Source organism: Microtus ochrogaster, chromosome 8 (assembly GCF_000317375.1).
Source record: "Microtus ochrogaster isolate Prairie Vole_2 chromosome 8, MicOch1.0, whole genome shotgun sequence".
Taxonomy (NCBI): Eukaryota; Metazoa; Chordata; class Mammalia; order Rodentia; family Cricetidae; genus Microtus; species Microtus ochrogaster.
In genome coordinates this window covers 47,711,388-47,738,935 of record NC_022015.1, presented here as the reverse complement: position 1 = coordinate 47,738,935, position 27,548 = coordinate 47,711,388, and the positions used below count along the sequence as shown (strand labels likewise).

General features: G+C 41.3%; 1 protein-coding gene across 2 annotated transcripts in view; it reads left to right on the top strand.

Annotated features, from left to right (window-relative positions):
• Positions 1–27,548, top strand: part of Pcsk5 (proprotein convertase subtilisin/kexin type 5) — a 418,822-nt gene that overhangs the window by 173,991 nt on the left and 217,283 nt on the right. For both annotated transcript variants that reach the window (XM_005352026.3, XM_005352027.3), the window contains exons 7-8: positions 4,222–4,394; positions 23,517–23,729. In XM_005352026.3, the coding sequence (XP_005352083.1) occupies positions 4,222–4,394; positions 23,517–23,729 (386 nt within the window). The remainder of the gene's footprint in view (positions 1–4,221; positions 4,395–23,516; positions 23,730–27,548) is intronic.

The window sequence follows — 27,548 nt, the reverse complement described above, 5'->3', positions numbered from 1 at the left end:
GGCTTCCTCAAGCAGACACAGTTCCCAGCCCTCTATATATCGCCTTGCTATGTCTTATAAATGCTTGTGGTCATTTATCTGCCAGATTGAGCATAGCAAGATGCTAACAACAACCAATAAAATGGAACAGTTAGGCCAGGCGGTGGTGTCGCATGTCTTCAATCCCAACACTCGGGAGGCAGAGACAAGCAAATCTTTGTGAGTTCATGGCCAGCCTGGTCTAGAGAGAGAGTTCAGGATAGGCTCCAAAGCTACAGATGAGTCCTGTCTTGAAAAACCAAGATAGATAGATAGATAGATAAATAGATAGATAGATAGATAGATAGATAGATAGATAGATAGATAGATAGATAGATAGATAGATCGATCAATTATAGCAAAATACTGTAAGAGGGGTGTTACTTGAAACGTGAATTGTTCATTTTTAGAATTTCCCATGTCATATTTCTGGACCCTTGTTGATGATAGGTAACCGATATCAGCAAAAACAAAGCTACAGTTGGAGGAACCATGGTGGAGCTGTGCTTAATGCAGGTTCCTAAGATTCTCTTGACTGCCAGCAGCCTCGAAATATGTCTGAATGCTTTATTTTCTTTCTTTCACTCTAAATTTCTTGGGCTCACAGTCTGTTTCCCAGTAAAGAGCTGCACTCAGGAACATCCACTCTGATAAGGACAGGAGCTCTTCCTGAGGTGTGGTAAGAGGGTCACCCAGGAAGATCAGCTCCATGGCTACCTGGATACTGCAACAGTTGCCTCTCACGTATGAGCTTACATCCTCTATGGCTGGGATTACATTCCCAGCACTGACTGACCCCGCACTCTGACTGGTCATGAGGGAAGAAGTTAATAAACTCTGAACTCCCTCACAGCTGCTGGCCAAGCTTAACTGTACTTCCTTAAAAAGATGAATGTATGGTGAGGATTCAAAAATGTACTAAGCAAGCATATTCTGAACTAAAGTTCGGCTCCTCAGACCCAAGGCATAAAGTTTGTAGTGGAAAAAGAAAAGATGAAGCAGCCTTTAGCATTTAAACTTGACAAAACTATGAAATTCTTTATGTATTTTCAGTCAGAAAACTCATGCCCTTCTAAGGATGATTTAACAGACACATAAATTGCATGACAGAAAACTCAAGTTCAGGTGTTATACTGATGCTTTCACGTTCTCACCTGGATACTCTTGTTGCTAAATTGGGGGGCAGTTCTAATGTCTGATTTAGAGCCCTCTGTGCAGGAGGATGCTTCTAAATACAACCTAACGAGATGAAGTAGTATGTCGCCTTTGCCCTGAAAGAGAGCATACCAGCTTTAAATGTTCATAATAACTGAAAACAAGCCATGGCCATTCAGGACCCAGTACATGTAGAACATCATCCTAAGTTACCTGCTTCCACAAAACAAACCACATGACTTTTCAGAGGACAGTTTGCATTCCGTAAGTTTTAAGGCATTTTCCCACAGTCTTTATCACTGCATAACTTGATGTTAAACCTCTTCTCTCAGAATCTAAAAGTGGGGTGTGGAGAGGTAGCTCACTCAGCAAAGTGTTCGCTGCACCACACTTGAGGACCTAATTGTGTATCCTCAATACACATGTAAAGAATCAGGCACAGGAACGTGGATCCACAAACTTGGTACTTGGGAAAGTGGACACATTAGGATCCTCAGAGCACATTGGCAGACCAACGTAGCCAGTCTTGCCAAATCTGTAATCTCTAGCTTCACTGAGAAGCCCTCCCTCAAAAATTAAGGTATAAAGTGACTAAGGAATTCGTCCTATACACACACATACAAGTATGCATGCACTCATGCCTACATTTACATATGTAAGTACACACAACAACACCATAACACAAATAACAAAACAATCCCAAAGTGAAAGTATTCCATAATAACCCAGATTATATACAATTGTGTGTGTATTAATTAAAAATATAAAAAGTAAAACTATAGAGAGTTGACATGATTAAGAGTGCTATAGAGTATTTGCATGCATACTTACACTGATACAGATAAAATATATATATGTAAGCCTATGTACATAATAAACTATAAAAGGAGATTTATCAAATTATCTTACATAATTGGAGGCTGGATAGTACCATATTGACTATCAGGATCCCCAATAACTACTTAGTCCAAAGGACTGGAAGTCTCACCATAGGTGAGACCCAATAATACCGTAGTCTGAGGCCAAAGCAAGGACGATCCCTGGAGAGTGGCAGGCATCAGTCCTGTTTAAAAGTCTGCAGAATCTAGAGTCTAAGACACAGACTCAACATCACCAGCGATAGAAACACAAGCTCAAGATTTGGCTTGCTCACTTATGCAGGCTTATTCCTTCTATTAATACATCCAAGCCCCCTATTTGTTAGGAAGGACAAGTCAAATTCAAGCTAGTTGGTCTTTCCCCACTGATTGCTCTGCCAGTCTTTGCAGGACAGCCCATTGCAAGTGTACTCAGAAGTATGCCTCGCTGATCTCACTAAGCAGTCAATTGAAATTACCTGAGGCCTAACAATCAAGTCCAATATCTTCAGAAATACTTGGGAAAACAATATTGTTAAGTGTTAGAATATCCTAGGTCTTTATTTTTTCATAAAAAACTTTCTTTTTATTTTTCATAAAAATATTAAAGGAAATAGTTTTTAAGTCATATAATATCATGTTATCTAAATTGCTTCAGACTGACTTAAAATATAGTTTTTAGATGAAGAAAATGAGCTAGAATGTTGAGTTGTATACTAACAACATATGTATTCTTATTCAGTATTTCCGTTTTTCTTAACTTTAAAAAAAAAACACAGAGATACTGTTTTCTCAAAAAATAGTTTTGTTTTCCTGACAGTAATGAAATCAGGCCTCATAGTATCTAAGATAGCCTACATTGGAGTCTTATGTTTAAATCTGTGTCTTGGTAACCAGTTAAAAACTTGAAATCTTGCCGGGAAGAAAGAGTCTCCTTAAAAGCAAATTAATCCTGTGGAAGTATAATTTTAAAATAAGGGGCTGGAGAGAAGGCTCAGTGGTTAAGAGCACTGGCTGCTCCTCTAAGAGAACCAAGGTTGATTCCCAGGACCCACATGGTGACTCAATAATGATCTGTAAACTCTCACTCCAGGGGAGAACACCCTCTTCTGTCTGCCAGGCATGCATGTGATGAACAAGGTGTACATGCAGGCATACACCCACATCCATAAAATAAATAATAAAGCTTTTTACATTTAAAACAATACAAGTCTCAGTGATGATATTTAGTGTAAGCTAGTTTTTCTTTTACTAAATTATTAAATGTTATGCTATTGTTGTAAGTTGCCAAAATACAGAATAAAAAGGAAAAGTTGACATTTGGCATATAATTTATGTCTTGCTCTATTGGTGATTAGTTTTGAAAAACAAGGTTAATGCTTGATTTCTGTCTGATAGGAGTGATCTTAAATGACAATTAATGACTAAATGTTGCTAAAACATCTTGAGAGTTATTCGAAGTGTTTTGAATACATTCTAATCTATTATTTGACTTGTACATAAGTTGGCAGCAAAGAAATCCAGTAAGTTTGCATCCGTCTACTATTATAGGCTATATGGGAAATGAGACCCAGGTAGAGTGGCAACTTTGCAGTTTTTCCAAAACTGGTAAGGTTAGAAGATTTCTACATCTATGAGTCCAACTTCATCAATAGGGAGAAATTTAGAATTGCTTGAGTAACTTTGTCAAATACTCATTTAAAATAGACAGGAAAGAAAGCAAGACTTGCAACTTTAGAAAAAGAATAGAAAATTAAAAAAAAAATTGAATGAAATTTTGTTCTTTTATGCACAATGAAACCTCCTGTCTCCCCAAGCTAGGCTAGCTTCTACAAACTGGTACCATTTTTCTAGGAAACATTCACTGAAGTGTTGGTTAAAATATTTTCTTGGGCCTAGGGAGATGGTCAAGAGTGCCTACTGTCCCAGCATCCCCATGGTGACTCACAACTGCTTCTAACTCTAGTTCCAGGGCTCTCGGCTCCCAATTCTGGCCTCAGAGGGTTCTTGCACACATAATGCCACACATAAAATCCGGGAAGACATCTGCATGCACATTAGAATTGAATAAATACATAAATATGTTTACAGTTTTTTAATGTATTCTTTATTCCCGTACATTGTCTGCATGGCGTGCTTAGGTGTCGTCTGCTGGAGACGAGTAACCAGCTTGCTCCTTTCTGCTTTGAAGGTGTGCGGATGCTGGATGGCGATGTCACTGACATGGTGGAAGCAAAGTCTGTCAGCTACAACCCACAGCATGTGCACATCTACAGTGCCAGCTGGGGCCCGGATGACGACGGCAAGACTGTGGATGGGCCAGCTCCCCTCACCCGGCAAGCCTTTGAGAACGGTGTGAGAATGGTAGGTTTCAGAAGCCTCTGGGCTGAGGATTTTCATGGGCAGACCTTGAAGATGTGCCACCATGCAGGCTAGAGAATTGCTGAAGCTCATGGGGGTGGGGGTGGGGGGCAAGTGGCCACTGGGAAGACGTCTTGAACATTGGCGTTACGAGTTGTTTCTGCTCTACAAACAAACTCAGAGTTAGTCTCTGCTATGACGTGAACGATATACTTGGATGTTTAGAGACACACAGAAGAAATTTATTAGTTAATATGTGAACGTGGCCCTTTGAGAAGCAAATTCCTTGGGCGAGCAACTGAGTAGGTGTTCACAGTCTCCATTTGGTGTTAGTAGAACATCCAGCAAGGCCCTTCTGGCATCTCCCCTTGGTGACACTTAGTCTCCCTTCTGTCCGGAAACAATATTTTTCTATGGCACCAGATCTCTCCAATCAGGTAACTTAGCATTGTCTTTATGTCACTGGAAGAGTGGACGTTGTCCCCAGAAAACAGAGCTCCACAGTCTAATAGAATATTTGCTTTAAATTACAGATATTAAACTGTACTAAATGAATAGAAGTAAAGATGTTAGAACTTATTCCCCCGGGAAGGAGGAGTGCCCCACCGGAGCAGAGCCTTGCCTTCTCCTACTAATGAATAGAATTTGAATTATACAAAGTATATATGTATGTATGCATGATATCATTGATCTGGCCCGAACGTCCCTTTGCCTTTCTCACTCCATTGTCTTGTGACATCTTCTACTCTTGTTCACTGTGCATCAGGACATTCTCTTTCCCCTGCCCTACACCCAAGTCCTTCCATCCTCTTCTAAAAAGTGACATCTTCCCAGAAATCTCTATAAACCCATACAGGAATCGACGACAATTAGTCTCCTACTCTGTGCGTACTGTGTTTGTTAAAGACCAAGTCACATTTATATTTTGGCCATATTTCCCTCACAAAAGTTTAAGTCCCAAGAGTGCAGACCATGCCCTTTATACATAATCATGGACTTTACAAAACTAAGAGAATGTATTGAATTCTGGTGAGCCCTTTATAAGTGTCTGCTGCATCAAATGTAATTTACTCCAAATGATGCTACCACAATGTTTTCATGGATTCAGCCCAGACATGGAACCGTGGGATGCATTCAGCTGATTGGTGCAATGTTTGAGCAGGACTAAAAATCATACTGAGTCTTGTATAATTTTGTGAGTCTTGGTTAGATTTTTAGCAAAAGCCTGAGCTAGGCCATCCCATGGCTATCCCGAAATGAATTTGAGGGAGAAAACACACACTTTTTTTGTATGCGCTTTCTACCAAAAAAAAAAAAAATGAAAGTGGTGGCACACGCCTGTAATCCCAGCACTCGGGAGGCAGAGGCAGGCGGATCTCTGTGAGTTCGAGACCAGCCTGGTCTACAGAGCTAGTTCCAGGACAGGCTCCAAAGCCACAGAGAAACCCTGTCTCGAAAAACCAAAAAAAAAAAAAATGAAAGAAAGAAAAAAAATGATTGTGAAGACATTTTATAGTTCTGTCCATATTTAGTTACTTTTGTAAACTTTTAATAAATAGATAATATTGTAACTGGTTACCTAGCATTTTCCTTTCAAAGTGCCTTGATATGAAATGAAATGAATACACCCCATGTCATCTGCTGATTCATTGCCAAACTTGTGGACTACAAATTACTATTATTATCCCAGTAGAAGGGCCATTGAGTTTAGTTCAAATCTTCCAGTTATGAGTGCCTTGCACCCATAAGAAAGAGCAACCTGAAATTCCTCAGTAATATGAAAATCCTTTTATTAGTAATGCACATACCTTGTGGTTGTGGACATACATACAAAGAATGGCCAAGTCTAATAAGGAGGTTGGCTAACTGATGAAAGGGCATGTGGCTAAGTAACTCAGTGCTGAGAAAAAAGTTTGTACATTTATTTTTACTAGTAAGTTTGTAGAAATAACTATATACAGATAAATAACTATCAACAGAAATAAACTATAATCTTAATGCTTAAAACAGATAAAAATGTGGCACTTTGACTTTAGAAGTGTTTTTTTTTAAAGTTTAGAAACAGATCATGTAAAAAAACATTCAAACCCAAATGACTATTTAGAAACAAATAATGTAGAAAAATTAAGCTCATTTTAAATGTAAAAAAATATTTTGTTGTGGCAAGTCATATTCAAAAAGTATATAAGGAAGAAGTTTATAATAGATTTCCCCACCCAAATAGTCAGTAGTTGCCATGTACAGATACAACATCATACCCATAACCACATTAACCTGCCAACTGGGAAACATTTGAATCTCTCCTTGGATCCCATGGGCATCATTCCAGGGCAGTCCATAGAAATAGGGCTCATTGGTTTTATTTGTTTCAAAATTTTTGGAAATTTGCAGTACCATGATTTAGGGACTGGGATAGAGCTCAGAAGGGAAGCATTGCTTGGCATGCATAAAGCCTTAGGTGTAATATCCATCACCCAAAAACCGAAAAGAATAAGGAGAGCATGATTTATTCAGCATTCCTTTGAAGATTGTCTGAGGATTAATCGGAACAAAAAGGGACTTCAGTTTTAAGATGAGCCATTAACTTTTAGAGTTGAAGTAGTAGCAAAAGCAGTAACTTTTCAAAGGGAAGATCTATCTTCTGGTTCATCGCCCACCTAAATCTGAAATGACAGCAATAAACCATTGAAATAAGACAAAATGGATTGGATAGCGTTTTCATGCCTTCTGTAGAGTGAAGCTTTCAAGTCAAGCCTAGTGTTTCTCGTTTACTTCTGACTTTAACTAAGTCTAATACCTTGCTTCCATTTCCTCTTCTAAAGTGGTGTGGAAATATCCTTCTCATTCACAGAGAGTTTCTGAGCATTCAGTGAGCTAGCAATCCACAGTAAAGTCATTAACACACTGAGTATAGTAAGGACTCAGTAAGAAGTATGTAGAGAAGAGGTGTCTTCCTCAAGAGTACTGTTAATATCTGCCTTTAGCCCCTCATCCTTCTCCTCTAGGTCATGCCCCCATTGCAGAATTTCCACGCATCCAGGTGCTATTTGGAGCGGATTAGAAATAACACGGCACAGGTCAGCCCAGGTTCTCTGAGCTTCGTAGAGGTCATTTGTGCTGTTCCTCCTGTCTATCCACGCTACCAATTCCATTTGCTCTAAACAAAAGTATCTGCAATTTAAGGCATCTGCAATTTTACTGTGATTCTCTGTCAGTGAGCACACTGGGAGTGTGGTGTGTGTGTGTGTGTGTGTGTGTGTGTGTGTGTATGTGTATGTGTGTGTGTTTCAGTTGCTCATGTATCTAGTCTCAAATTGTTTATTTTCCCAAAAGATGTTTCTCTAGATAGCTATGAGTATACCATCCAATAATTCAAGTTGATATTGGGTAGTCTTTATCAGAAAAGTGAAATTTTTGACTACTTTCTTATGAAGAAGCCTCAAGTGAAACCTGAACTTATCTTCTTTGAGGCCTGATAGAAGATATAAGTGTGCTATTGAGTGATTTGAGGACCTAAGGAACAAAAACGGGCAAAGAAATGCCTTCAGCTAACCAACTAAAGACTTGTACAGTGACCTTACGTCACTTTTGCCCATTGGTGGCCTCGCCACTTCTTCCACATCCTGCATGAATTAGAATGATTTATCCTCACCCCCTTGAAGCTTAGCGAGTTACTGCTCCTTAATTATTGTAGATAAATGGTGAAGAACACCTAAAATAGTCCCTACACATATCAGCAAGACAAAATACAAGCAGAGAATGGCCAAGGATGTTTCAGCTGTGATTCATATAGCAGGTGAAATACAGCCGGTAACTGGGAGGGGCGGTGCTACTTAAGATGGGAGAGGTAGACTTAGAGGTACTTAAGGTGGAGGAGGCAGTATCTGCAGACATAAAAGGTGAGCCAGTCATGTGAGGATGTGGAAGAGGAACAGTCTATGCAGAAGGAGCAGAAAGCACCAACAACCCTAACTAGCAAAGGGTCGTTGCAGTTTATTTCTTGGACAGAACAATACCTCAGGCAGTCAGAATAGTATGAGCCCAAAGCGGTAGAAGTGTGAAGTTGGCTAAGGCCAGCTCGGTGGGTGGGGTTCTAAGTCACACAGAGGGTTTGCATTCTATCCTGTGACAGAAAGCCAGTGGATGTTCAAATAGAGCAAAGGTCTTGTAGACATGCCATCTGTCAGGTGAAGGATGGAGGACAAGAATGGGAGATTGCAGTGGTCCCGGACAGCCTTAATGGTGTGGCAGCACTGGCCAGACCATAGACCGTTGTCCAGCTCAGACATCAGGAAAGAGAAGGACAAGTATCCACAAATCTATTCACTGGGGAAATAAATACATTTTGCTCAGAGCTTCCATGTATTGGATCATGTCCATCCTTTCTGCTCACTAATCAGAAACATACCAAATATTGAATTTCAAAATGCACCCCATTTGTTTACTATAAGATAAATATTTGACTCAGTAGGATGTAACAGTGCTTTCAGAGATTTTAACAAAATTAAAATTGATTCAGTTTAGAAACAATGTGCCAAAATTGTATCAGCGGAACTGTGTTAAATATACCATATCGTAGTTGACAACTTGCTCGCTCTCTTTCTCTCTGTCTGTCTCTTTCTCAGAATTGCATATTATTTGATGTCAAGTGTAACTGTAATTTTTAGAATCACATAGTTTGAGCTATACTCAATGAGTGGAAAGGAGATGATGATGATGATGACAAGGAGGAAGAGGGTAGAGGCAATGACGATGTCAATGATAGCGTGAACATTTACTGTTTTGGCCAGTCTGTTCACTGCTGCCCTTCATCTAAGCCCAAAACAGGCTCTTAGTTTTTATTTTTATTTTTTTTATTTTTTATTTATTTATTTATTTATTTATTTATTTTTTTGGTTTTTCAAGACAGGGTTTCTCTGTGGTTTTGGAGCCTGTCCTGGAACTAGCTCTGTAGACCAGGCTGGTCTTGAACTCACAGAGATCCACCTGCCTCTGCCTCCCGAGTGCTGGGATTAAAGGCGTGCACCACCACCGCCCGGCTCAGGCTCTTAGTTTTTAATCTAGACAATAGTCTTGTTAGATGGGCACTATTCCCCCAGTCTTACAAGTCTTACAGAGAAAACAAATCTGTCTTAGCTGTCCAAGTCAGAACAGAGGCCTCAAAGCACTCCAGTGAGTTCAGCAGTGTGTTCCCTTCTGTCTTCTTGGCCACATCTTCCTCTTCCTTAATCGTGTTTTCCTGTTTCAACTCTGCTATCAAATACACATTCACGCAGTTAGTTCTCTTATCTTAGAAAGAATAAGTAGATCTGGAGAGATGACTCAGTGGCTAAGAGCACTGGCTGCTCTTCTAGAGAACCCAGGTTCAATTCCCAGCACCCACATGGTAGCTCACAACCATCTGTAATACTTTCAGGGGTCCAGCATCTTCTTTAGGTCTCCAAAGATATCAGGCCATACAAGCATTCCGCAGACATGCGTGCCGTCCAGAAATGCTCACATATAAAAAAAATTAAAGAAAAGAATAGGTGACGAATCTCTGTCATCTCACTACGTATCCCCTTCCTTTTTCTTTCTACATTTCTTTCCCCTTCAGAGTGAAATGCTTTGTGGCCTTTGCTGGCATGATCCCTGGGAGCCATTTCTTCAGACCTCACCCGCTCCCAGCGACACATTGAGTCTGCTTTGTCTCATTGACCTCCAAGCTCTCATCTAACTTGTAACAGGGCACCCTGCCTGCTCTTCCTAGGCACCCCAACCCCTCATGCCCCTCTAAACCTCCACGGTGTTGTACTTGTTCATTTTAAGATCATCTCCCCTGTAAAGCTTCGGAGTCTGATCACATCTTCTCGTATATTCTCAGAGCAGTCTTCACACTCAGAGGATTTAGTGAAGAAAGAATGAATGGCTGCGGAATATGTGAATGAATCACAATGTCTGTTTGCAGGATGTATTCAAAAACCACGCTTGCATTGCTTTGACCATATATAATGAACCCGAACCGTTACGCATGCAAGATAAAACCATGGTGGTTATAGTACCCAGAGTCTGAAATGCAGACTTTCCAATTTGGAAATGTTGGTTATAATACCTTTAAAAAAAAACCTTATTCAGGTTCAATTAGTTAACGTGTAGGATCAGTTTGTTCATCCAGTCAAGGAGGCTGTATGTTCCTTAGAAGCTCCCTTAGAAGATTCCATTAGAAGATCCTATTTTAATGCCTGTGAAACACACTGCTGAGTTCCTGACACAATGCCAAGTCTCTGAATGTGATAAGGCTTAACCCGTGTCACACCTGAAATGTGTAAGGCGTTAAAGATGAGCCGCTGACTGTGTAAATGCCATGAGAGTCTACATGGTCCCACATGCCTGGGTTTAATCAATTCGAGACTGCTGAACGATCCCCTGGAACTCTTTGGGTAACTGTTAATGTATGGTCGGCATAAGTAGAAGAGAATACCAAGAGAATATTTCCTTCATAAAACTCAAAACATAATGAGGTGGGAATCAAGTTCTTGTTTTATTTTTCTGCCAAGTACGTGAGGATTACCATTTATTTATGGTTTCTTTGGTGACTTGAAAGTACATGAAAGGGTTTGAGTTGCCTCGAAGTAAAGAAATGTGCTTAACTTTATCTAATGAAGGTTTTCAGTTTAACCATATATAAGTTTTCTTTTTTCTCTGCCATTTCTTTCTTTCGCCCTCCCTCACTCCCTCCTTTATTCCTTCCCTCTGGACTTCCCATGGAGTCTTGCTTTATACCCCAGGTTAGACTGTGTACCCCAAGCTAACCTCAAGCTATGTCTTCCTCATTCAGCCTCACACACGCTAGAATTATAGGCATGCACCAGAACACTCAACAAAACTTTCACCACTTTTTAAAAATTGCTTTGAAATTTGATTTCATTTTAGATTTTGTAGAACTGTTCTCTTAAAGTTCCGCTAAATTAGTTAAAGCTTTGCAGTCATAACCTTAGGACTGGAAATGGCTTGGTTAATTCAATTCCTGCCACTAATGTATTTCTTTATGTGCGACAGTCTTTGATCCCTGTTTTCCTTGGGCTTCAGCCTACTCACCTATTAAGCAATTTCCTATTGCTGTTTGCTGGAAGTCTCTGAATCCTCCCTCATGCTCACAAATAGAACATTCTTCGCACAGACTTCTCCACAGGATGCCTCCGAAACCTCCCAGCCAAAGCTGTGGCTTTCAGTTCTGCATGAACACTGCAATCGAGGAAGTATTTCTATACCTGTGTACTATCTTCATTCCCTTTAATGTTCATCAGTGCCTCCCATGACTGACAAGGATCACTCTAGGATTTTAGCAGGGCATGCGGGGTCTCTCCCATTCTTGACAGGGCTTTCAGAATAAGACTTTGCATGTCATCTTTTAAAGGAACGGGATAAAAATCACCCTGTCACCATTTGCCCTTAGGTGGCTTTGACCCAGATCCGTGGCAAACAGTAGCTACGGAGACATTCGTGGCCTCATCTTTTTAGCTGATCCTAAATAGGAAAATGATTTCATGACCTAAATGGCACCACAGACAATTTTCAGTTATTGATGACACTGAGGTGGGCGGCAGAAGAAGAGGCTGACAGGGCAGAGTTTTCTCTGATGGACACCATTTGCCTGAGTGTTCTGCCATGCTCAACACTTTGCTAGGTGGCATGGAAGGATGAATAGCACTTAGCCCTTGTCTCAGGGAAAGTCTTTGTGTAATGGTGAGGAAACATCTAAAAAAGTGTGAGCTACCTCCCCAAATGCACACATCTTACAGAGCCTGGTAGCAGAGGACAGAAAGCACAGCACACAGTAACAAAACCTTCTTGCCTTGGAGCCATCCTGCCCACTTTGGGTTATTAAAGTTTAATACAACTTGTGCGATTGGTACGGTTGCCAGTTATCAGCAGGTGTCTGACACGCTGACAGCATTTCCTGACAAGTGTGCTCAATTATGTTCTCTCGAAACAGAGGGGGAAATTGAAATGGAATCTTTTCTGCATTCAGGAAAGCTCATATTATGGTTGCCTTGTCGTTTCACTCAAGAACGCTTGCTCCAGTACCCACTCCATGCTTAGCATTGGTTTGGCATTGTCTCTGCACCCCACCCTTGGAGAACTCACACAGTGCACTGTGAATAGTTGAGGACCACGTCTTACAGAATTCTCTTGGACTGGGAAGATGGCTCAGCATTAAAAACACTTCCACATACCAGAGTTCGAATCCCAGCATCCCTGTCAGGAATCAGTGGCTCACAACTAACTCTGACTCTAGGTCTAGTCAATCCAGTGCCCTCCTCTGGATTCACACACACACACACACACACACACACACACACACACAAATAATATAAATAAGTAATAAATAATTTTTTTAAATCATGAATCTTACCTGTCACTTTATCTGCAAGTACATTTCAAGCCCAGGGCAACATTTTGAGCATTTTTGTTTGGAGAGATCATTAGAGCATTCAGTGAATTCCACTCAGAGCCCATGTCAAGGACAAGGAATGAGAGTCTGGGAACTCAAAATCTTGGCTTGTTATCCGCCTGTTGGAACTGTAGTGCTGGTTCCATCTTCACACTAATGTATCCACGAGTCCAGTTCTTCAGTTACAGTTCCTTCTCAGAAAACTAACACATTTTCCAGTTGAGTAGATATGTAGAATGTTTGATGAAAGCACAGGTCCGTCTACAAGCACATGCTGTCTATTGAAAATGCAGAAGTTCTTAAGTCTTTTAAATTAAAAGCATGTGTTCACCAAGAGGAGAGAGAAGAAACATAATGCACTTATATAATAAGAGCAGCAATAGTAGTCGTAATAAAATTAACTGATTCCACCAGAGAGGGATAGATTGATACCAGTTTGCATTTTAATAAATGTCAGCTTGCTTCTGCATTGGCTGTTGAAAGTTGTAAAGTTGTAAAATGATCTATGGATAGGCCAACACAGATGAAAGAGATTATTTAAATTTGATTTGACTTAATGAGAACTTGCTCTATCTGGGCCTGTTTTTAAAACTTGCCTCAGGATTTAACTATACCTGTCTGGATCTCTGTGTATATTTATAAAACTTAAGAAGTGACTTGTCAAGTGTAATCAATTTAATGTCATCCATTTGTTAAACAGAAGTTTGTCTTTCATAAACACATCTGTGGTTTGAAGTTCTACAATTATCACAGTATTGCCCAAGGCATAAGTAGCAAATTTTGATTACTATATTAGTGAATTTTACCTAGGCATCTTTAAGGAAAGGTGTACAAATCTGCAGTAACCTTAACTATATAAAATTTTAAAAAATGCATTGCTGCCTCGTTTATAGCTTTAAAGAGGTGTTAGTATTTATCTAATTAAATTAGTTGACAAACTGATTCTAAATTCCTCTTTTTAGTTACTTTTCTCATTTCTGTGACAAGTACTTGAAAACAGCAAACTCTGAAAGAAGGGGTTGAATTATTCTGTCTAAGGATAGGGCAGTCTTGCTCAGGAGACTGACACAGCTGGTCGCATTGCATCCACTTTTCAGGAACAGAACGAACCTGGTTGGTGCAGAGCTCTTTACTTTTTATTCATTCTCAGACCCAGTCCCTTGGATGGCTCCACTGATATTCAGAGTGGACCTCCTTTTTTCTGGCGAATCTTTCTGTAAATACCATTGAAGACATACCCAAAAGTGTGCCCCCGTGGTGGTTCTACATACCATCACACTGACAATGGAGATTAACCGTCAGTGGTCCTGCATCAGCTACATATCTGCAAGAGTCCTCTTCTGTTGGTTTGCTTGGTTCTGTCTAGAGTGACTGCTGGCCTAACGGGGGAACAGGTAAATGTTTCAAAACTTTTTCTCCTATGTTTCTGGGACAGCAAAAGCATACAGCTGTTGGGTTAGGTGAGCGTAACATCCATTCTAAACAGCCATTTCTTTGTTTCCAAATGTAAATTTTGGGGAGAACACATAGGTGCATTTCCTTTAACTCAATATGAGAGCCAGTCAGCAGAAAATATAGGTCACTGTGTAATAAATAAAGATAAATGGAACTAGGCCTGTATGTTCCTATTGCTTAGAAGTATATATGACTTGTAGAGTCAAATTTGTAGTGCACATAGTATGCCTATATTCCTCCTTATATGATAAATACAATCCAATGGAGTGCTCAGAGCTTTGTTCAGCACGGTTGTAATTCTGGCTCTGGTAGCATCATAGGAGTGCACAGTACATGGATGGCAAATAGGAATGTGGTTGGCCACTAAGAAGCTTAACTGTGGCTTATACTCAGATCTCATGTAATACCTGTGTTTTTTTTTTTTTACCATTGTGTAATGTTGATTCAGGTTGGGTATTATATGGCACGTCTGTGCATGTTCAGCCAAAATGTGGTCACAGAAGTGCCTACGGCAACAAAGAACTATGTCTTTGAGCATTTAGAGGAGTTATCATCTAAGTCATATTGAGCAACATCCCAGACTTGACAGTGTTGGTTTCTTTCCTTGTCAGTCTTTTAGGAGGTTCAGGACTTACAGAGAGCACAGGCCATTGTCAGTCTGATACAAGACGTGTTGCTAAATTGCCAGCACTTTCGTTTCCCTTGGGAAGGACCACACTCCTGTTCTCTTTATTGGAGCCATTGCAAAGACCCAGTGGCATGGCTCTTGATGAATGAATGCTCAGCCTGGCAGCTGATCTTCTCTTCAAAGGAAGGATGGCTTTGGATTCACTTTTAAGAATCACAGAATATTTACCATGAACTCTTACATTAAAAAATGAGTCTAATATAACAGTTCCTTTTTATTTAAGACGGAACTGTTTTTATGGGTAGAAAATGCTGTGAGACGATTTTCCCTATTTCAGAAGTCTTATAAGGTGCCCTATGTAAGGTTAAGGTTACTGCTTCCTATAGTTGAAGACTGTGACATCATTCAGGCCCCACAGTGGGTTACAGAGAGGGGCAGCTTGCTTATTGCTTGTTTAGAGTTAATCCGGCAGTTGCAATAATTCACAGCAAGAATTCCATAATCTAGCGCTAACTTCAAGTGGCACGAACTTTTATTACCACTGGACTATCTCTATTCTTTCTTAAGCGCCTTTCCAAACATTTATAGTAAATTCTTTCATACCCCTGCTGGGTAATAAGTGTTTTTATTTTCTATGAAGGGAATTTTTCAAAGTTTAGTCCCTCAGCATAAATTGAAATGTAATAACACATTTCAAAACAGTTTCGAATTTGTGCTTTTTAAAGATTTGTTTTTGTTTTAAGATGTGTGTGTGTGTGTGTGTGTGTGTGTGTGTGTGTGTGTGTGCCCAAGGAGGACAGACATTGAATCTCTCTGGAGCCGTAGTTACAGAAAATTGTGAGCCACTTGACTTGGGTGCTAGGAATTGAACTCATGTCATCTGCAAGAGCAGTACGTACTCTAAATCCCTGAACCAGCTCTCCAGCCCCTCAGAATCAAAATTATAAAATTAACATTGTGGGTACCCCTCTTGCTTCCATGAACCTGACTTTGCTGAAAGTTAGAGCGTGGCTTTGACTTTGTTGAAATGATCCAAGGGTTAGAGAGTTGGCAGGTGTGACAGTGGCCTTTGGGAATGCTGGGAGGAGTGACGGCCCAGAACAGCTTAGCTGGTGCTGTTGGCGGTGATTACTTCTGCGAGTGTATGACAGGCACAGTTTTGTCTTAGCTGCTTGAAATAAGGAATTGAGAGTGAACTCAACCTGTGTGATTTCCCTTCCAAATACTGTTAGCAGTCCTTGCACCATGGGATAGAAGGTTGCCTTCTGAGGGGAGAGTGGAGGCGAATAATACCTGAGTCTTTCTGAAGTTTCAGCTTGGTTTTAATTGATGCATAAACAAGCTGTGTGTACATTATTGGGATACCATGCTTTGTTTTCACACATTGTGCAAGGAATGAAACAGGGGAAGTGTGATTTTTCAGATTTACCTTCTCCCAGTAAAAATCCCTTTTTCAGCTTTTTGAGATGATGTCTTTCTAGTGAGGCTTGTGTTGGCAGATGAGGAAGATGAAGTCTGAGACAGCAAGAAGTCTGGGTGGCCAGGAGGCCAATATTTTGGAATTCTTGATTTAGCAAATGAAATAAAGCAGGAGAGGAGTTGTTATTCTTGTTGTTGTTGTTGTTGTTGTTGTTGTTGTTGTTGTTTTAATTAGCTTAATCCGTGGTTGTTGAGCAGTATTTAAGCCACACTGTTAAGTACTTTCAGCATCAGTAGAGATGCTCTGAGTGGTCCATGATCCAGCATGCCTTCTCCCAGACTATTTCTGATGTCTTCATTGCTAGGTACTATTCATACCACAGCATTCACCTCCAAGTTTCTATTATTTGAAGTACTTAGATGGGCAGAGTCAAAAATAAAAATCTTTGTATAAACGCATATTTGTTTCTGGTTTTGATACCCAAGTTTGTTTCTTCATAGATATTCTACTGGTGTTTCTTCTTGAAAAACTCATACTTTTCTTCTAGTTACATCATAAAGATATGCAAAGTGAAAGAAATCCACAGTCACAATACAGTTTCAGAAGCCAAGAACCACACCCGTGTGCATATCTGTGATGTGTCCGATGAGGCATACGTCTGTAAGCCCCAGTGGTACTCACCCCTTCTAAAAAACGCCCTTTTCTGAAAATAGGGTTGATTAAGCTTTTGTTATCATTATGCTTTTGCTGTTTTGTTTGAGGTTGTGGTTGTTGTTGAGACAAGGTCTTCATAGGTATCCCAGGCTGACCTCAGACTCACTATGCAACCCAAGCTAGCTTCTATGTCATGGCAAATTCTCTGCCTCAACCTCCTGAGTGCTGGGATTACAGGTTTGCGCCACTGTGATTGGCTCATTCTACTAAAATCTAATGCATTTTTATTCTATCACTTATGATACGTAAGCAATTCCTTTTCAACAGTCTCTGTTCATACACTGAACACAAAAGGAGGATTTTCTGGGAACTGAGGAATGGGGAGCCCCATATTTCTAGGACTGTTATCTGCCTTTCCAAGTGTCACCTTTAACAGTGGAACTCAAGTTCCCTGAATTCCAAGCTGCCAGTCCATGAACTAGAACTCTAACAATATGAAAAAGTATTAAGTACCAGTTACACCGAGCACTTAAAAATCTGCCATTCCACTTAAAATGGAATGTTTTATTAAATTAACATTAATTAAATGTTAAATTCCATTTAAACATTAAACAGTAAAAATAAAAAGTCATTTTTATTAGAAATGCTTGTTGCAGCTGACTCCATAGTCTTTATTGGGCTCTCTATGCCTTTAAAATTCTAAGCTGACTGCACTGGGTGTGCTCAGTGAACGTATAAAATTCATTTTTATTTGTGTATGGTTGTATAAAATTAATATGGTTGCTAATAACTGCATCTAATTTTTCAGTGTTTTATTAAAAAGTCAAAGAACATAAAAAATGACCCTGAATACTTGGCTTGGTAGTCTGCGGTATGCACAGAAAACCAGCATACAGAGAAGCCAGGTCAGAGCTGAGAAAAGGGGTGGTTGAGATGGGCAGGATGGGGGTGGGGGGTAGAGTGCTAGCGCGTGTAGCTGGCAGGAATACAGAGCTGGGGACCAGTAGTGCCAGCTCTCAGACCCCTTCCTTCTCACACATTCTGTGTTTTTTCTTCCCACAGGGAAGTGGAAAATCATTGTATTTCCATTCCAGTTGTCCCTATTCAGCACCCTTTGATGGTGTGGGATGGGAATGAATAAGACCACAGCAGAGATGGCCTTTGTTGAGTCAGGATCAGCTGGACATGCGCAGGCAGCCCTCTCAGCGGATGCATGGAACAGATACTTGATATAGTTGAGGAGATGGCTCAAGGCAGGAGGTGTGGCTCAGGGATACCTGTTTGGTGATTGGGGAGCTGTTGAAAGTCAACTTAAGGGAGCTGTCCTTTGTCATTAATTAGCATTTTTAATCTTGAGACTTTTGACTCAGAGCTTTTGCTGCCATTAAATCAGCACATAGGTAAACTGTAATGAATGACAATTTAGCTTACAATACATAAGGTCGCTCTCCCATTTACCTTAGTTGTTCTGAGAAAAGAAGCAACATCAACCCAGACTCATGTGATCCTGAAATGGGATGTGCCTGCTGTCAGTGGAATGCCTGGTGCATTCCCAGGTTAGACCAGGTGGTCACCGAGGCACTGGGCAGGCCGGCCATCTACTCCTGCTGAGCGTTTCCCACCTGTGTTCCTTTTCTGGTAACTTTTCTGGTTCACCTTAGTCATTCATTCTTGGATGATAATGATGCTGAAAGTTATTTAAATTGCTTAAATAAGCAATATATTTTGAAATTTTGAATAGTTATTAAACATTTAGATTTTGGCTTTTGATGTGCTTTGTTTATTAGCTTGCCTTTACCTGTATTCTAGACCAGACTCATTTCATTCAAGAAACCCTGCCCTAAGCAGGAAGCATTTTGGAACTGCTAGTCTGAATGTCTATAGGCGTTAAAGAAATCACTGTTGCTTCACCTCTCAGCTACCAAGGCATTCCCTGTATGTGCCCATGTCCTCCCCTGTCTCCGCCTCTTAATTATGGAACTCTGTCTGTGTCATGGGAGACAGAGACTCCAATAGCCATAGGATAAACAAAAGCTTACAGAGAGCACTGTGTTCTTGGCCTGCTGAGGGGAGGAAGCTGCACAGGAGATAAAGGGAGGCCCAGACAAGGCTTTGGTAGAAAGAAAGTTCCTACTTCTCATGTATTTTTAGTGTGTCCCTTCATGTCTCCATCCACAGATACACAGTTCTGATCAAACTCAATAGGGGCTCATGCTTCTAACACGCTCCGGTTAAATGACTCAGGACACATCACTTGATGTTCTTGGCTGCCTAATCTAGAGAATCTACACATACACATTGCTGGTGCTCAGGATTTTGTTCTCAGTTAGCAAATACCAGAAGCCATACTTGCTATTGTCTTCCTCTTTTATTAATTGTAATAAGCCTCTAATATGTATTCATTGCTCTTCAAACAACTGCTAAGCAATATTGGAGAAGAATGGTCTACCAAAATGGCAAATAAAGAATAAGAACAACTTATTTTTGAAGAAAAGTTTGATTTCATCACCACACTAGAAGCTTCTCAACCCTCACCCTCCAGGAGTAGGATTGAATTAGCAATCCAGAATAAAATGGCCACAAGAAAAGCCAGCTCTGTCTTGGGCTGTCGTAACAGCGCTTATGGGGTTAACTAAATTGACATTTTAGAGAATACGTAAAAAAACCACATATGCTCATTTAGACACACAATGAAAAAGACTGTTTAGCATTTAGCTGAATGGGGCCTGCGTGGATTTCACAATGTATTATGGCCTTGTTTCCTGACTTTTTATCTTGGCATGCAGTTCAACTGCAGGCTTGTTTTGTTTCTCATATTTAAATAACTGAATTGTAATCATACTACTTAACCAAGCTTTAAAAAATGATATTACTACTTACCCTTCGGGAAAAATATGTCTCAAAACTCTATTTGAATCCTCTGTCCACTTTCCCTCTCCCTGTCCCCTACACTAAGGTTCCCTTCTTAAATTACTCCTAAGTTTCAGTAAAATTGCCAGACTTCTGTTGTTTTTTAACACATATGTTTTGGTTTGGGACTATTTCACACTAATGCAAACCCCCTGTGCCTCTGCAGGAAACACATCTGTGGATTGCTAATTGTTTTAGATTAACCCCAGAGACGTTTGGCAGGCTTGGTTATGGCATTTTCGGCCCACAAATTTAGTGTTTATTTCTTGGGCTTTGATCATACACCTTCCTCCCAGACAGACAGGTCAGTTGCCCTGTGGAGAGCATGAGGAAGCATCCTACATCCTCTGCCTCTCAGGAGGATGGACCACTCTGGGTCAGCTGCCCTGTGGAGAGAATGGGGGAGCATCCTGCATCCTCTGCCTCTGGGTCAGCTGCCCTGTGGGGAGCATGAGGGAGCATCCTGCATCCTGCATTCTCTGCCTCTCAGGAGGATGGACCACTCTAGGTCAGCTGCCCTATGGGGAGCATGAGGGAGCATCCTGCATCCTCCAACTCTCAGGAGGATGGGCCACTCTGGGTCAGCTGCCCTGTAGAGAGAATGGGGGAGCATCCTGCATCCTCCAACTCTCAGGAGAATGGGCCACTCTGGGTCAGCTGCCCTGTAGAGAGAATGGGGGAGCATCCTCTGACTCTCAGGAGGATGGACCACTCTGTCTTCTCTCAGCTTGTTTTCTTCAGCTCTCGCTGCCTTAACCCAGCAGTGGCTGGGTGGCTCAAGCAGTAGAACATAATGTTCTGCCAGTTAGTCCTAGATGCCAGAAGGCTGGAACCCCAGACCCAGGAAATCAGATGAGTACTGGTCTCAGCTTGTAGACAGCCAGCTTGTCACATGACCTTTCCTCTGTGGCCACTTTCAGAGAGAACTTGCTGCTATCCCTTTCCCTCTTTATGAGAACACTGATTCCGTCTGCTCAGACATCACACTGATGACCTCATATACCTGTAATGAAATTTGGCCAGGGGGAGAAGGTTACAATTTAATCTCTGTGACATTTAAAGGGCCACATTGGCCTCTAGCACCCTGGGTTCCTGCCCCCACCACTACTAGACACACCCCTAACCCATGAGCTCTGAAACACTAATCTCTGTGGCTTCTCTCTGTGGGCTTCAGTGTCCTTTGATTTCTGTCAAGTTTTAGCCTAGACTCTAGACTGGCAGGAAGTGGGTTGAGAATGGGAGGAGGTCTGCAGGGGCAGCCTCCGTTTAGGAGACCGAGACCCTCCCAAATCCTAGCACCCTCCATACTTCGTCCCAGTGACTTCTCTCTCCTCACGCCCAGACCTCAGAGGGCTTGAGAACGTGTGCTGTCCTTCCAGCTTTCTGTGCTGTTTTTCTGATTATTTGAGACACAGAGTTTTTCCATGTAGTTGTAGATGGTCTAAAATGTACTATGTAGCCCAGGCTGGCTTTGAACTCACAGAGATCTGCCTGCCTCTGCCTCCCTGGGGTTGGAACTAGAAATGTATGCTACCCAACATAGCCATTTATTTGTCTATGCTTGTTTATAAAGGAATTTCCATCAATTATCTGTTTGATACAAGGATCAAATACCTCTGGATGGGGCATTTTTAGGACAGCAGCAATTCATAGTCCTTTCATGCCTGTAAATTCCTAAAGGACAACTTAAGTGGTGTTGTGATGCCTCTATAGCAGTGGTTCTCAACCTGTGGGTCACAACCCCTTGTGGTGTTCAATGACCCTTTTACCGCGGTCACCTAAGATCATTGGAAAATACAGTATTTACCTTGCAATTCATAACAGTAGTAAAATTACAATTACGAAGTCGCAACAAAATTAATTTTATGATTGGGGGTCACCACAACATGAGGCGCTGTATTAAAGCGTCCCAACATTTGGAAGGTTGAGAACCATTGTTCCATAGCGATGTCATTTGTGGATTTCGCAATAATAGAGTGTCTAGTGTTCATATGTCTGAGGGTGCCACATTAGGGCTGAGGTTGCCTGAAGGATTTGGGCTCTAAAACCTGCATCCTCTCTGTTAGTGCTGCTCAAGATGAGACCTGCATCCTTTGCTTGTCAGTCCTGGATTTGCCCTGGATCTGGAAAGAACAGGAGCTAGACTGCTTTCAGATCTCAGTCCCAGGCTTCAGTGAAGACACAAGAGGCTTTCCTGAGAGCAGAGAAATTATCTCAGTCCAGTCCCGTTTGCTCAGGGGGCAACTGTAAAAGAATGGCTCAGATTCTGGCTCCCGTCCTGTATCAGACCATTACTGAGCACCTCTGAGATGCGCCCTGTTGATCTGTAAATTGGCAGTGATGTACGAAGCTCCCATTGTTCACTGTGCCACCTGTAGGGCTTGCTAACTAACACTTTTCTAACACGTTGGCTTCTGTTGTCTTGAGAATACAGTAGATCATCTGTGGATACAACACTTGTTGATCATAATGGCAAAATTATCCCTTACGAGTTGACACAAAGGCCTGGGGATGCGTCTCAGTGATAGCATGCCTCCCACACATAAAACCTTGGATTGCATCCCTGGCATTGGAAGAAAAAAGTACTTCTGTCAGCCAGATACATTCATATCCACAGTCATAGTACTTGGGAGATGAGGCAGAAAGTTTGTGATTTTGTGGCCAATATCAGGGTGCATAATGAGACCCTGTCTCAAAACAGGAAAACAAACAAAGCAAAGAACAAAAAAGAATTTGAGGAGTGAGAAGGATGGCTGAGCAATTTGGAATACGTCCTACTCCTCCAGTGGTCCTGAGTTCAGATCCCAAACTTCATGTGGAGCAGCTAACAGCTACTTCCAGCTTCATCTCTAGGAGGTCCGACACCCTCCTTTGGCCTCTGTGGACACCCCTACACATGATAGACACACACACAATGACATGCACACATACATAAAAATAATTCGAATTGCATCCTCCCTCTTAATAAAGGAATTGTTGTGACTGTATGTTGTTAAAACTAATACATGTTCACGAAAACTTGGTTTAAAGAAGAAAATAAACTCCTAATCCTACCAAACAGAATGGATTCTGTTACACCGCACTTGTGTGATAACCTCATGCATCTGACTTCCCAACATGCATACTATTATTTTCTCAGCTAAGACGTCCTTTATCTGTGGGCACTGTATTTATAACAAAAGTACTTTTCTCAACATTTTCTTCTTAAGTATTTAAATTCTTTTAATAAAATTATAGACCTAGGTACACAGTCCTGAATTTAGATAAATAAATGTGATTGCATTGTTTTGCTTTTTCATGGCTCTGTGGTTCTCATCCTACCATCTGTTATGGTATTGGTTAAATCAGGTAGGTCTTCTGCCTTCCCGTGCCTTCTGTTGACCTGGCCAGGTAAGTTGCGGTATGACCATGCTTTTGGCCTGTGGCTATTTGATTTAATTAAGGCAACTCTCCTTACCTTTCCTCCTCAAGGCATCTTGAATCCAACATTTCATTAAAACAGCACCACTTTAATTCAACAGATACTTTGTTTTAATGGTCCTATTGAGCTGATTAATGGTTTTCTTCATCTGCAACCTGGGGTCCTGCCTTCCCGTGTCTCTGACTTTCTCCATCTGTCAACAGGGGCGGAGAGGCCTTGGCTCTGTGTTTGTCTGGGCATCTGGCAATGGTGGAAGGAGCAAAGACCACTGCTCTTGCGATGGCTATACCAACAGCATCTACACCATCTCCATCAGCAGTACAGCTGAAAGTGGAAAGAAACCGTGGTACTTGGAAGAGTGTTCCTCTACACTGGCCACAACCTACAGCAGTGGAGAATCCTATGATAAGAAAATAGTATGTAACTTTTACGTGTCTATTACCATCCATTTCTTCAGTGTTCATGTTGAAAGTTAAGAGAGATCCATAAATGTGTAGAAGGAGCTTATAGAACCAGCAGATCTGATTAGCTGATGGTACCAAGTAAATCACTGTGAACGTGAACAGTCTATTACTGATTCCTTAAAAAATGCTTGTCGGGATCATGATATTTGAACATTAATATAATGTTGATCACAACCAAGTTTCAGTTTTGTTGAGGACAAATGATTGGTCTACATTTACGTTGATAAGAAAGAAAAAAACAAGAATCAACATGTGATTCTCAGCTTAGTGTCGCTATCATTAACTTCTGATTCTGGTGTCTCATGTAGCTAGTTAATTATGAACAACAAAAGTATATACGAGAACTAAAATTCACACTTAAGATGTACATTTGCTTGTCTGTTTCCATGGGCTCTACATCTACAAGCTAACCGACCACACTACATTGAAATTACCTTGAAAATATTCTTTTAGTAGTCTTTATTCACTAAACAATGTAGCATTGCATCTGTATGCATGGCCCTTGTGTTATTTTGTATATTAAAGCAATCTAGAGATTGGGTAGTACTTAAGGAAGAATGTGCAAACATAAATGTGCAAATATATGTCATTGTATTTTATATGCAAGACTTAAACATGTAAGTCCTGTTTTAGGATTCCTGAAACCAATCCTTTGCAGATATCAAGGGGCTGTATTTATCCAATGTGTACTAACCCTGTACCAGCTGTGCTTCTGGGTCTACTGTAGTCTACTGAATGGGGAATTATGGAAGTGCGGTGGTGTCCCCTCTTCACCATCCTGTCCTGCTAGCTTGTAAAACAGCTATTCAGGATTCAGGTTACTAGATTGGCCTACCTAACTTGAGCCATCTTCTAGGTCTAAGTCCTTCCTTTTATGTGCAGGTTTAGGAGTTTTTAGTTCACAGAGCCATTACTGAAATAATTGGGGGATACATGAGTCAATAAAAAATGCAACCCACTGCTAACCCTTCTCAACGTCTGTAGAAACTGACTCTCAGAATGCCTGACACAGCACTACTAATTCTAAATGTCAAATGCTAGTCTTCTTCTCCTGACCATGGTTTTCCAGAGTGTCTCAGGATTCCTCTTTCAAAGGACTCATGTCCTGCTGAGCTGTTTTACCTGATGTTTGAGGAGCCACACAGGGACAGATCATCACTGTGGAGGAGCATCTCATTTTTCTGTAGCAGTAGGGAAGCCACTGCAATGGTTCAGCAATTAAGAAAACTGGTTTTTCTTCCAGAGGACCTGGGTTTGGTTCCCAGCATCCACATAGCAGCTCACAACCATGTTACTCAAATTCCAGGATATCTAGTGCCCTCTTCTGGCCTCTGTGGGCACTGCATACTTATGGTACACAGACATATATTCAGGCAGAAGACCCATACACATAAAGTTGAATGTATACAAGTCCATCTCTCAGTACTTCCTGAATCAGTTATCAATGAACTAACTCTAAACACAAAGTAAAATACTTAAGGAAAAAGCGCAAGACTAGACATTTCTGGCTTAATTAAAACCTGATGCTACTCACCAAGATTTTGATTTCAGTATAGAGCTGTAAACATCTGGAGAACTCTTTTGCTTTTCAGTAGAAAACTGTAACCCCTAACTTGTCACCCTCAACTACCAGTGTCTCGTGACACCCATCTCTGTATCAAGAAGTAACTGAGAATCTCCAGGATAAGATTCCCACCATTTACGGCTCTAGAGTCTGAGGATCGGCAGCAAGCTCATACTTCCTCCCAGGCATCTTATGACTTCTCCAGTCCTCTTGTTCCCTGTGGCACCATTGCTGTGGGGATGGTGCTGATCAGCTCCAGAAATGCCTTTTCTAAAAGAAGCTTATAGTCTTATGAACAAAATATCAAAACAGGAGGAGGTGTGCTCACATCCCTGACGGAACACGTCACTTGGTCTGAGCAACCTTAGCATCATGTCTACGAGGTCCACTCACTAGATCTTTCTCCTGGGCACCATTGTGTTTGTAACTGGGCAGCAGTTGTTGTGGCCCCATAAACACAGCCATCAAGCACGTGTGAGCGCCAGATGTTTACAGTTCTAGAATGAAGTCAAAATCTTGGTAAGAGGAGAAAGTTTGGGGTGGGACCTGAACACCATGGCTGGATGTCAGTGTCCTTCTGTGAGGTCTTACACTTCAGTTTCCCGTCACAAACTGGATGCATATTTAACTCTTCCTTCTATCTGCTTTGTGATTATTCTTTCTCAAAGGAAATTTCCATTTATTAAGAATTAAAAAAAAAAGAATTAGAAATTTATTGTTTTGTTTATGGGGTGATGTCTTCAGACTAGAGATAAACTCGGGAATCTCCTAATGGAGCTAACGGGTGTCTCGCCACACTGGCGCACACTGTCCAATGGTTAGGGAACACAGCAATGTGTGTAAAATCATGGGCTTAATTCTAGATCACAGTATTTCTGCAATGAAGAAATAATCTTTAAGGGCATTAGTTTCTCATTACAAAGGCCAAAAACTTGTTCGTTTCTGCATTTTCTTCTTTTTACCTAGTTCTTCAATTCTTTTCTTAATGTTTGCACCCTCAAATTACCCACAAGGAAGAAGAAATTTGGAAACTGATTGAATCCAATGTCTGACTTCACAGTGGCCACATAGTGCTGAGCCACCCACTCCAAGTCTTGACCTCCTCAACTGTAAAACTGAGGTGACTCCCACATGGTCCCAGAGATTCCCGTGAGACAGTGACAGCCTGAGGCTGAGTACCTGGTATGCATGTGGCTCTATTAGAGACTGGCATCACTGTCCTTAGACTGTGCAGCCTTCTGCACCCTGGAAGGTCTGTGGGTTGCATCTCGATTCACAGTGGTTCCCATTGCACCTCCATTTTCCTAATCCGTAAAACCCTGTGGTCTGTTCCACCAACCCCATAAAGAAAGCCACTGTGATCAAGAACATGTTAACAGCCTGAACATGAGTGGAGCTGGCAGCAACATCAGGTTTTTATGGTCCAGCTGACCCCCTTTCCTTCCAGATGTCAGGATGATGAATAAGCCCACAGCACGCCCAGGACCTCGCCACCGCCGGGCTTTGAACCTAGACGCCTGTGGTCTCTGGGTGATGCCTGCCTCCTGTTAGTGGCATCCGTGATGGAGTGCTACAGCAGTGACAGTGTCCTCTCTGCACTGGGCCCCTCCCCGGAGCCATCCATTTCCTTCTGTCACTCGCCTCCTCTCCCGAAAAGCACAGCTGTCGTTCTTCATTCCTGAGAGCACCTTAGTGATTTGAACCGAGGCGGCTGCTGAGGAGCTGAGGGACAGGAAAGATCTCTCCTTCCGGGAAAGCACTTTGTTAAATAAACTTTACATACCTGGGACAAAAGGTCTTTTCATGATTTGCAAGCAGGAAAGCTTGCCCTGGGTTTCAAAATAGAGTGAGGCCCGCACACTTGCGTGCCCTGCCAATGCTTGCAACTCAACAGTGGGCACTGTGTTATAGTCACACTCCCATAGACCTGGAGCCTTGGTAGCCTGGCAGATTGTGCCAGCAAATGAAGCATCCAGAATGTCAAGAGTCTAATAAGGAGCTCTTTTCTAAACAGAATGGTCAGGAATGACTATTGTTTGTTTGCAACAAAAATCTTACTTAGCCCAAGCTAATCCCATGGTGCTTCTGCCTTGGCCTTCCGTGTGTTAAGATGACGTCTAGGACCTGCCACATCCCCTAAACAGATATTTTTAAGATGAATTATTATTATTATTATTATTATTATTATTATTATTATTATTATGTGT